Below are 12,624 nucleotides of genomic sequence, written 5' to 3' on the forward strand. Positions count from 1 at the left end.
TTTTTTTTTTAAATTTTATGTATTTGGTATAGGGTCTCACTACGCAGCTCAGACTCATAGTGATCCTCTTATTTCAGCCTCCCTAGTGCTGCTATTATAGGTGTGCACCACCATACCCAGTCTTGATGGCTGGCTGGGCACACCCAGGGCGGGGCCTGCAAGGTTTGTGGTATGGGGGATTGAAATTGGGTTCTTCTGCTTGCCTAAGGAGGCGCTTAGACTGCTGAGCTATCCCTATGACCATTCCTATTCTTTTAAGATCCTGATACACAACATAATAACTATTGTTATTTTCTAATTGTTTTGTTATTAAATTTTATTTTTTTAGAATAGTGTTTTTTATATTTTCTTCATTAACATCTATTTGTATTATTAATAGAATTAAAATAATTAAAAAACCAAGATAAGTCTGGTACCTAAGGCAGTCCAACTGAGTGTTGGGTTTTGGCAATCTGAATTTAATGCATGCTGAAGAGATACATTAAATTTTGGGAATAGTCAGCTATCCCCAAATTAAGAGTGACTAAGAATCAGGAAAGATATGAACCATCATTTGGTACACTAGAAGTAGCTCTGATCTAAGCTCCAGAAAGCCTGGCACTTGTCCTAGTTCTAACATATTAGGATTTAGGGCAAGTCATGTCATGATTTGAGGTTCACGAAGCTAGCTGTAAAACAGGAATGTTATGACTTGTGTCTAGATGTCCCCCAAACCTCATGGGATCATAGAGGGCTTTTATTTTATTTATTTATTTTTTTATGTATTTAGTACAGGGTCTACAGGGTCTCACCATGTATCTCAGACTCGCAGTGATTCTCCTGTTTTCAGCCTCCCAAGTGTGGGGATTATTGGTGTGAGCCACCACACCCAGTCTCATTTGCCCTCTGAGCACTCCCTGGGAGGGAGGGCCAGCACGGCACGATGGGGATCGAACCCCAGCCACTGCATAGGGGGCTTTTAAGAGGTGATGGAATCTATAGTGTGTGATGCTGGAATCAAGGGTATATGATTACTAAATTAGTCCACTGATTAGTTTATATAGTTCTGGGTGTCAGTTATGGGAAGGCTCCCCCTGAATGTGAGTGCACATAAGGGACACAAGGAAGGCTGTTGTCACCTTCTACTGTGCTACCTTCTGCCTGACATGAGCGATTTCTCCTCTGCAATCCCCCTCTGCCATGCCATCCTGCCTTAGACCCAACTAACTGTGGAATAAAACCTGTACAAACTGTGAGCTACAATAAGTTTTGTCTTCCTTTAACTGGGTGCTGGGAATTTTGTCTAGCATTGAGAAGAGTAGCTATATTAGATGAACTGTTTTTAACATAAGGTTATTTTGTGGAAGTTGAACATGTCAGTAGTGGTCAGCATAGGACCAAATCTTATCAAATAAGGAAACCCTGGGCAAGGACATGAGCTGCAGAAGACTTCTATCTACAATATGTGTAATTTTTAAGAGTTTCAAAACATACATACATTACTTAAGGGAGATATACTGGAAGACCAAACTATTACATCTTCCACGTTCTAGTTAGGAAACAGGAAGTATCAGGGTTATATAACATGACCAGACTGATTCAGATATTAGGTCAGATCAAATCCCCGGTTCCTCAGAAAACAAAACAAAACAGATATTAGGTCAGAAAGAGATGTTGGGTATCCAAATTCTTTATCACCAACTCTCCTGTGATTATTACCTTCAAACACCACCTGGTAGCTTACTCACCTCCAGCTGTATTGATCACCAAACCGGAAAACAATAGCTCCACATTCTTAAAGCCAAAGTAGAAGGTCATAGGCTGTCAGAAAACCAAAATAAGTTGATTAGAGATGACTGAATACAGTAAATAAGAACTTTAGGCAAAGAAGCCTCCTACATTTTAAGATAAAAGTCTGGATAAGAAGAGACACTGAAGGAATTACTGACATCAGTTTATGTACTAAACAAGAGAACTATCCTACACTTCCACTAACTTGTGTCTTTTCTTTTTTCTACACAAAAAATAAAGACCAGAACTTAATTCAGAAAAGAGTGATAGCTGGGTGTGATGGCACAAGCCTGTAGTCCCAGTATTTGGGGGACTGAGGCAAGAGGATTGCTGTGAATTGGAGGCCAGCCTGGGCTACACAATGAATTCAAGGCCAGCCTCCACTACATAGTGAGAACTTACCTCAATAAAAGAAAAAAAAAAATCCCCTCAGTACTAAAATTGTTATTTCTGTAACCCAAGTGTTTGAGAAAGGGCTTGAGCCTCCCTCCCGTGGCACTCACCATCATCTTCATGTTGCCATCTCCTCCACCATGAGAATGTGAGGCTGAAGTCGTTGGGTGATGGTGAGATGGTGGCATAGTGCTGTTGCTGTTGTCCATGTAGCTTTTCCCCTTATGATGGGAATGCTCCATTTTTTCCAGGAAAGTTGAGAGCACTGAAGAGCCTAATACTAAGGGTAGAGAAGTATTGTTTTTTGGTTTGCACAGAATTTCATCTAATTAATGAATGCTCTCCTACAGTGTTTCTCAGAATTATTTTTCAAGATTACTTTTGGGGACTATAGCACAAAAGATCTGTATTTAGGTTTTCAGATCCTAACCCTTCTTTACTCTATAATTCTTACAGAATTATTCTTTTATGAGATATATTTAGCTGGGTGTGGTGCATACCTGTCATCTCCACACTTGGGAGGCTGAGGCATGAGCATCACCGTGCGTATGAGGCCAGCCTGAGCTAAATAGTGAGTTCAAGGCCAGTTTGAAATAAATAGTGAGACCTTGTTTCAGAAAACAAAACAAATTTAATATATGTTCAAATTAAATACGAGATAAGGAGAAAAGCAGCTTTTAGGGGGTTGCAGGAAACAACTTGTAACAATATACAAATGGATACCATTAAATTTAATTATTCCAAGCCTTTCCAAGCTCAAATGTCAGCAGATAAAAAGACCAGTATTTCAGATAATTCGCTTAATTTGGACGGCCTGTGCTTATCAGGATATTCTAATTACATTTCACTTACAGGACAACCAACCTTCAGCTAATTTAAATTTGAAGAAAGGTCTATTGCTTCCCTAGGCAAGCTATGTGCTCAGACTTCAGACAGATATACTATCAATCTTACCAGGGCATTAAAGTTAAGAACTTGAAAAACAAGGTAAAAATTTAATATTCTATATTATATTAAGTCTATGTACTACATACTCAGCTTGTATCTTTCCTACCACATCACTACGGCAAAAGTCAACCTAAGACATAAATCTGTACCAAGTAATTCCTGCATAGCTGGAGTTGTGTAGGGTAGTGGGAGATGTGGGGTGATGTGGTGAGGAAAGTGTTAGTGGGTTCTCTTGATGTGTTCCTCAATTTCCATTTGTGGAAGAAATAGTAGCTTTGGAAATTCCAAGTAGGTATTCATGCTCAGGAGCCTGAGTATACATTTCATTATTCACTCAGTCAATAAATGTTTATCAAACTCCTAATAAAATAGGCTAAATTCTGAGCAAAGTGCTAGTAATGTAACAGTGAGTAAGACAAAAGTTCTCGGGGGCCTGTCCCTTAGCTCAGTTCTTTTTTTTTTCCGTAGGTTTTATTTTTCTTTCTTCCATAATTTTATTGAGAAACAAATAGCAATGAGATAGTTTCAAACCAAATTGGTACGACAGTTTCAATAATTAACACACTGCTTACATTCTTCCTAGTGGTTAATTGCTGTACAAGATGCAGACTTGATATCCTATTTACAAATACCATTAGAACAAATCCTCTATTCATTAAGAGAATGTAACTATATATCTATCCTAACCACTCTGAATACACAGATACAAAATGGACATTCATCTGTATTCCCTTTTTTTGTTAAGTTCCATCATTTAAATATTATAGGTGTGTAAACTCAGCAAAATATTCTAAGAGAGTTCAGTAGTCCATAATAGTATTGGGTCTTCCGCTTGATTGGCAATGTCAGAAATTGTTGACCTGAGTCCCCTACAGCTCAACATAACACCATGGCTTTCTTTTTTTTTTTAAATTTTATTTATTTATTTGTTTGTTTATTTATTTATTTATTTATTTATTGTGTGTGTGGCCAGCTCAGCCCACCAGGGGGCGGGGCTGGCTGGCATGTGGTGCTGGGGGATTGAACCACGGTCCCTGTGCTTTGCTTAGCTTAGCTTGTTCTAAGTAGGTGCTTCAGACCACTGAGCCATCTCACCAGCCCAAGGGCTTTACTTCTTATACTTCGTTTTTATACTTTTCTGCTGGATGGTTAAGACCAAGATAAAGCAAGACCTACGCAACAAGAGTTGTAGCTTTTGGGTCTGATAAGGTCAGTGAAATCCCCTCAGGATTTATCTTGAGATCCTCTACCTCAGATTGTAGAACCTTTGTCAGTATCAGCCATGTGGATGAGTCACGGCCATTGCTTGGCCAATGTGCTCTCTGTGAAAGCCTGAGAGAATGTTTTCTCTCCATGTGACTCTCCTTAGGCACACTCTACATCATTGATCACTTTCCTCTTTAGCCCCATAATCTCCTTGATCAGAAAATTTGGGACACTACTGAGTTACATGACATTCAGTTCTTTAAGTGGCTGCTTCAATAAAGCAGTCAGGCTCAGGTTGCTGTGGTTCAATCCCCACAACTCAAGCCAGCCAAACCTTCCTGAAGGCATTCGGAGCAAAAAAAAAAAAAAAAAAAAAAAGACAAAGGTTCTCATAGGGAGAGAAATAGACGTAAACAACAATTTTATGGTGTGGTTGTGGCATGACAACATCACTAAATTGTGCGCAAGAGATATGTTTTATAGAGGAAATTTATATATTCATGGAGCCATGTATCCAATTCAAACACAAATAGACATTTATTTCCCCTTTTACCTCCTATCCCACAATATTATGACAGTAGACTTCATAAAAAAGCTTGATTTCCAGTGAAAAGTAAGGCAAGTTCCACATTGAATTTAAACAACTTGTTAGATGCTACATTATTTTATAATTGTAAAACTTAATAATTCAGTATTGTTAATACCATTGTCATAAAAGGACTAGATTGGAAATACAAAGAAATATTAATAGGATCTTTTTTTCACCAATGTTGTATATCAAACACTATATAACAGGACACACAAAAAATAGTATGCACAAAATGTTAATAATGGGAACAATCAGTAAGTGGGCAGCAGTTTTTAGAGGAAATCATGATGGGATGGAGAGATCACTGGTATCTGAGTGATATGGTTATGATTTTGAAACAAGGAAACAAAGTGAAGAATGAAGATTTTTTTTGCCAGCCAGAACAACTGATAACACATCAATTAAAAAAAAAAAAAAGAAGTAGAATAATGAACTTTGTTCTCTTCCATTGAAAGCTTGGAAAATATTAGAGAACCACAAAGCGTAATTTTATTCCAATTATCAACACAAATTCTGGCCATGAAGGCACAGTGAATATTTATTTGCTGAGTGCCTTTTGTTGTAAGAGACTGAGGGAGATTCACAAATGAAATGTAAATAGTATTTCCTCAAGGAGGTTCAAAGTTAAAAACTAGAAGGGGAAATTGAACAGCAACATTTTTTATTTTGGAGTGTATGATAAGTAAAGGACAGTTTAAAAAAATCAGAATATAGGACTACAAACTACGTAAGAGTTGTACCCTTGATTTCTTCGGTGAGCACTTAGAACATTCTTCCTATTAACAATGTGTTTTGTTTTTTGGGTCAGGGTCTCCCTACATAGCCCAGGCTGGGTTCAAATTTTCATTGACCCTCCTGCCTCAGGCTCCCAAGTGCTGGAATTACAGTGCTGGAGTTACAGGCATGCACTATCATATCCACTCCCATTAATAATTTTTGAAGATACACAAGTCCTTTTTGTTGAGGCCTCTCAATATCTACTAGAAAAGCCTGTTCAATGACAATGTGTTGTCAGATTTCTTCAGATATATCAGTGACCCAGGAATTAATACATTCAAATCTTTGGAAAACCTTTCAAAGTATGCACCTATTTTATCTTTTGGTAGTACTGGGAGTTGAATTCAGGCCCTCAAAACATGCTAGGCAAACACTACCACTGAACTACATCCCTAGTCCCTATGCATCTGTTCTGAAGTGTTATCTGTGAAGGAAACTTTTCACATTCACATATACTAAGAAACAGCAAGAATAGAATCAATTTGCTTTCGTTGTCTGTGGAGAATAGGCTTCTGTTTTGGAATTCTATGCAAGGCTTACCCAATGGTATCTGAATACAAAGGTATATATTGGGTGAAAATTTAACATACAAGCATATTGAAACCAATCCTGGTAAGTCCCATTGCTCATTAAAATACTCACTAAGGGCCTTATTTTGGGCTGGCACTGTAGCTTAGTGGTACAGCCTTAGCATGCACAAGGTATGGATTTAATCCCCAGTTACTGTAGGGGAAAAAGCCTTAGTCTAGAGAAGTTTTCATGGTAATACGTCAAGCTTAAATGATTCCAAAAAGGATAGAAACTTAGAAATTCACTATTAAAGCATAATAAACAAAAATGATTATATTTCTCTACCTATTTGACATTTCAATAATGTGTAATATATACTTTTGTATAACCCACGTTTTAAAATAATCAAACACATCTAACCCAGTCTCTCCAGGTTAGAAATTCTATTTATAGGAGGTAAACATACACTGTTAGGTTTTTTAACTTATATTTGGTGCAGGGTCTACAGGGTATCACTACATAGATGAGACACCTGGTGATCTGCCTGTGTTCAGCTTCCCAAGAGCTGGGATTACAGGCACGTGCCACCATGCCCCGTCTCCATCGCTGTCTCAGCACGCCCTGGGAGGGAGGCGCATAGTAAGGCACAGCAAGGCACAGCATGCCAGGGATCGAACCCAGCCACTGTGCCCTGCCTAAGCAGGCGTTTTAGTGCACTGAGTTATCTGGCTGGCCCTACACTGTTAGTTTTCACCTGTTTCTTTTTACTGCTTTAATCTAGGATGATCTAAGCACAGCTTCTTAAAAAAATAAAAATAAAAATAAATAGGGGTGTACTCAAATAAGAATAAATCAAAGTCCAGGACACAGCAATATTGTCTGCTCTCTCAATTTGTAATCTGAAGAGTCTAGTTTAATTTCATGGTAATCATGAACTGTGGTTCCATCTTTGGTTCATTCAGGTTTCTCTAAATTTCACATCAAACCTTATTATTTTTTTTTCTTAAGAACTGTTTTCTCTAATTCAGTTCCACTATCACCATCTAAGAATTGCATTCAAGGTTCACAAGGTAGCTGGACTGTATTTTTATGGAGTCGAGGTTTTCAATTGCAAAACAATTATAATTAATGGTATTTGTGTTAAAGTAAGAAATGTGCCAGATGTGGTGATACGTCTTTAATCCCAGCAAGGAGGCTATGGCAGGAGATCACAAATTCTAGCACAACTCTGGGAATTTAGCAATTCAGAGAGACCCTATCTTAAATTTAAAGAAAGGGGGGGGGGCTCGCAATAGAACTTAGTAAGAACAATCCCCAGCACCCCTCCCTCTCAAAAAAGTATTGATAATGATGATTGATAAGGAGAACTTCAGCAAAATCTCAGGGATAAAACTGAAAAACAAAACAAACAACATCCCTTAGGATTTTTAACTTTTCAATTATGATAAAATCCACCCATAGTATTTTATTTACCAAGCTGAACTTAAAAACTTAGTGGAAACATTAGAAATATGGTACTTTATTTACATTTTTTGGCCAATTTAAGTAAACTAGTTTTCTTTAACAGAATTCAACATGGATTCACATTAGCCAGTCACCCTTGCGTTAGCTAATGGAGTGATAGAACTCAAGTATCTGTAGGAAAATGTCTATTAAAGAATTTGGAAGTATGTTGACTTGAGAGAGTTACTTAACCTTTTTGGAGCTGGTTCCAGCCTGCTAACTTGGCAAAGTAGCGATTAGGAGTATTAAAATGAGATAATTCATATAAAACATCTAGCAAAGTATTTGAAAAATGGTAGCTATGATCATTACATGAAATAATGGGGCACTAAAGATCTCAAGGAAAATTTCAATAATCAAACTTTGTGGTAGAAGACATTAATCAACATATTAGCATTCTGTTAACTTTTCCTCTACACAGGATTTTAGCAAAGATGAGTTTCAAGTTACCTTTTGCTTATCCTAGCTTTTGAGGTCACGAAATAACATTGTTTTGGATCTTAAAGGATATGAGAAATGCTTAGGGTTATTAAAGAATTTCTGGCACAAATATGTATGGAACTTAATACATATAAAATAAGGAAAGACCTTCTCAGGGAGACTTTACATTATTCAGTTTCTTGGAAATGTTTACCTTGTCTTCGTTTAGAGACGTGAAGTTGGCTATATGCCAAATTATTTGTTTTCCTGAGTATTGTCAGATATGCGAAATGCCACATGCTACACTGCCACTGGGATAGCTTTGCAGTTTGTTCTGCTTCTTTCTTTTCCTTATTTATTAAGTATGGTGCAATATTTACACAAATAGCTTTCAAAACTTCCTTGTAGGTGTGGGGACATAGCTCAGTGGCACAAGCACCTGCGTGGCAAGCACAAGGTCCTGAGTTTGATTTCTGGTACCAATAAACCCCAAAACAAACAAAAAACAACCCAAAACCTTCTTTGTATTCAATGGTATAGAATTGTTTCATAGCCTCTCTCTGAGGATTATTGAAACAGGAGTTTTCCCCATCCCTGCCTTAAGAAAGACCTGTCCACTAGGGGGCTGGAGAGATGGCTCAGCAGAATAAGTGCTTGCCTGGCAAGCGCAAGGGCCTAAATTCAATCACCAGTTCTGCCAAAAAAAGAAAAAAAAAAAAGTTAAAAAAAAAAAAAAAAGACCTGTCCATTATAAAACTTGATAGCCAATATCTACAATCTCTAGCAAAATAAACTTCAACTTATGGACAGAAGTTAGGAAATAAGCAAGAAGGATACATTCTAATGGCTATTCTGAGTCTTAGTACTGATGCTATTTCTTTTTTTTTTTCCTTTTTTTGCACTGATGTTATTTCTAATAGTTTTAGTTTAAACCTTAAATCTTTTTTTAAACCTTAAATTCTCTCCTTGTTTTCCTGAGGTTAAACAATAAAGGATGAAAACCAGTAACTCCTAGGGACTGTGAAGATTCGATCCCACAAAAGGTCTACAGAAGTGGTCAGATATTGGACACATGTTTCCTCCTTCCCAGCATGGACAGATATAATCTGGAGTTACAGGCAGTTCTTCTGGAGACTGTCTTAAGCCTTTCCTGACTTTCATGATAAGGGAGATAAGGAAAAAGGTTTTCATTCCTCAAACAATTAGGTTCTTGTTCCTTTTTAGATTTGTAAAAGCAGAAAACAAAGAGAAATCTAGTTGTTTTTCTGCTTTTTGTAGCCATTAATTACATTGGTGTCTTAAAAGTTTTTGTCAAACATACAGCAAACTCAAGGTCAAACTCAATGACATTACTTTCCCATAAACATGGATTCATGCTACCCCCAGTGATCAAGCAGCTAGTCAGTCAATCCTGCCTACTGCTGACCACAGATGTTCTGAGAGATGGCCTGGCCTTGCATTTTCTAAGTCTTTCACATTTTACTGCGCGCGCATGCGCGCGCGCGTGCACGTGTGTGTGTGTGCAGGATCTCACTATGGAGCTCAGACTTGTAGTGATCCTCCTGATTGCTGCCTCCCTACTGCTGGGGTTACAGGCATGTGCCACCATGCCTGGACTTCACATTTTACTTCTAAGGGGAGACTATAACTGAACTTCCCTATTAGTGAACTTTAAATCCTCTTTATGGATTTATGAATTGACATTTAAGTTGTCCTTTTAGGAGAGGAGAGCAGTAAAGATGTAGGAATAAGGGGGAAATCTTGATATAATGCAATAATAACTAGGGCATCAGTGTCTACCTGTACTTGGTATTCAAGGCCAGTATGCTGGAGTTGCTTGGAAAATGTGTTCCCAGAAAGTGGGAAGGGAAATACAATTTCATGAATATATAGGGAGAAGACTGTTCTCCTTGAGGTCTGTGCTGGTATTCCATCCATTCTCTGGGTTCTGGACTTACATTCCTCTTCTAAACTGATTGGCAGAAATGTGGTCATAGCAGGGTAGATGGTGCACTAGGGAGGCTGAGGCAAGAGGATACTGCAAGCCTGGTGGTTTACACGGTGAGTTAAAGGACAGCCTGAACTACATAGTGAGACCCTATCTTAACCAAGCAACCAAGCAACCAATCAACCAAACTAGCCAAAGGGACATACAATTATAACTATGATCATATTTTTTTTGTTTATTTGGTCTATGCTCTTTTATGAGGTACAGTGGTCATAAATATACTTAATTTTTATCAATTTCTCCTATAAGGGCTATTAGGGTTAAGTAAATCCTAGGTCTCTCCTAGAAAAGACAGAAACATGACTTGAAGTTTTGTTGTATCACTGTATTAAAAACAGCAAGTAGGGGCTGGTGGGATGGCTCAGTGGTCTAAAGCACCTACTTAGAGCAAGCTAAGCTAAGCAAAGCACAGGGACTGCGGTTCAATCCCCCAGCACCACATGCCAGCCAGCCCCGCCCCCTGGTGGGCTGAGCTGGCCACACACACACACACACACACACACATAAATAAATAAATAAAAATTAAAAAAAAAATAAAAAAAAATAAAAACAGCAAGTAAAATGACCAATGGAGGAGATAAAAAAACAGTTCAGGTCAATGAGAAATTTTTTAAAAAGTAACATAAAAAACATTAAAATTATATACATTCAAAAAGTGAGAACTACTAATTCAGATAATCTTCACAGGAGTCCATGAAAACACTTTCCATGGAACGAAACTAAATTTGGCACAGTCTAAATTCTTAAGTAACAGCAGAATTTACATGCCTAAATGACTTACTGAGTCTAACAAGTAACTTGTTACAGATGTTGATACAGCACTTGTTATAATTGTAGGCTCCCAAGGACAGTCATAATGCAGGGGAATAATCACCAAAAACTCACATCATTATCTCCACCCTCTCCACCATACTTAGATTTATCTTTTTAAAAAAATCTTTTAAAAATATTCTCCAACAGAATAATTTATCCTCTGACTTTCTACCTGTGCTGAAAATAAAAATTCTAAAGGATCACCTACAAATTCTCACTTGCTTTTCTTCATAGCACTGGTTAAGTTTATAAATATGTATCTGGCCAACAATTAATTTAGTGATTATTTGTTCTACTGAGCTATCTTCCTGGCAAAGATATATTTTCAAATGAATGAATCGATGTCGCCTTTGTCCCAGTCTCCCGGAACTGGGGACTGAACATAGACCCTTGGGCTTGCCAGGGAAGCACTTATTCTACTGAGTTTAGTGATTATTTGTACATTTCAATAATCATTATTACTATGTTATTTTCTCTTTCTTCACCATACACCAAAGTAAGAACTGCCATTTCAGCTAAACTTCACAGGAGTACCTGAAAACACTTTTCAAGGAAAGAAAGAAAAATACAGGAAGGGGATCACTAAGATAGGGGAGTAGTAAGCAGCAGAAAAAGAGCTTCTCTGAGAATCACCATCCAGACACTAGAATATAGAAATGTGAGGAAGACAACGAGGGAAGTGGATCCCCTGGATCCAGGAAAAATGTGAAGTATGAACTGAGACCCATGGATAGAGCAAAAAAAGAAACTTCAATGAAGAAGGAGGCAGATGGTGGCACCTTCTCCCTGAGATGGGACTCACTGTGCAAGAGGAGCAGTTCAAACCAGTGGACACATGCAGACTGGTGGGCCTCCATGGAGAGATGCAGCAGTGGAGGTGAGCAGTGGATGTGAAGGACTACACTGGCTGACAGTGATTGCTAGGGCTCAGTCATCCTGCAATAGACAACGATTGGCTGGGAGCCATCTTGGAGAGGGGCAGAGTGAGCTCAGGACTCAAGAGTGGCTGCCAGCTCCACTGAGAAGCTCCCAACTGGGGTCAGGTCCAGAAGATATACTGTCGGCTGCAGGTCGAATGAGTCTGGTCTCAGCCAGAAGGTGCAGGCTCACTGAGCTTATCCAGTACCTAGGACTAAATCTAAGGAAGGATGTAAAAGATCTAAGATCTACAATGAAAATTACAGTACTCTGAAAAAGGAGATTGAAGATAATATGAGAAAATGGTATGATATTCCTTGCTTCTGGGTAGGAAGAACCAATATAGTAAAAATAGCCATACTTTTAAAACCATTTAACAGACTTAGTGCAATTCCAATCAAAATTCCAACAGTATATCTCATAGAATTAGAAAAAAAAACCCTGAAATTAATTTTGAACCAGATGAGGCCTAAAATAGCAAAGACAATTCTGGGCAACAAAAGCAAGGCAGGGGACATCAAAATCTCTGACTTGAAATTATACTATAAAGTTACTGTGATAAAACTGCATGGTATTGGCAAAAAAACACAGACCCAAAGATCAGTGGAAAGGATTAGAAGATGCAGGAACAATTTTAGACAAAGTTGCCAAATACATTCACTGGAAGAAAGCCTCTTTAATTTTTTAAAAAATTTATTTATTTATTTATTTATTTATTTATTTATTTATTTGTGTGTGGCCAGCTCAGCCCACCAGGGGGCGGGGCTGG

General features: G+C 38.0%; 1 protein-coding gene across 1 annotated transcript in view; it reads right to left on the reverse strand.

Annotated features, from left to right (window-relative positions):
- Nucleotides 1-12,624, reverse strand: part of Slc31a1 (solute carrier family 31 member 1) — a 49,776-nt gene that overhangs the window by 11,937 nt on the left and 25,215 nt on the right. The window contains exons 2-3 of the mRNA XM_004638489.2: nt 2,274-2,443; nt 1,728-1,800 (exon numbers count right to left, since the gene is read on the reverse strand). Coding sequence (XP_004638546.1) covers nt 1,728-1,800; nt 2,274-2,405 — 205 coding nt within the window. The 5' untranslated portion in view covers nt 2,406-2,443. The remainder of the gene's footprint in view (nt 1-1,727; nt 1,801-2,273; nt 2,444-12,624) is intronic.

This window comes from Octodon degus, unplaced genomic scaffold (assembly GCF_000260255.1).
Source record: "Octodon degus isolate 3935 unplaced genomic scaffold, OctDeg1.0 scaffold00098, whole genome shotgun sequence".
Taxonomy (NCBI): Eukaryota; Metazoa; Chordata; class Mammalia; order Rodentia; family Octodontidae; genus Octodon; species Octodon degus.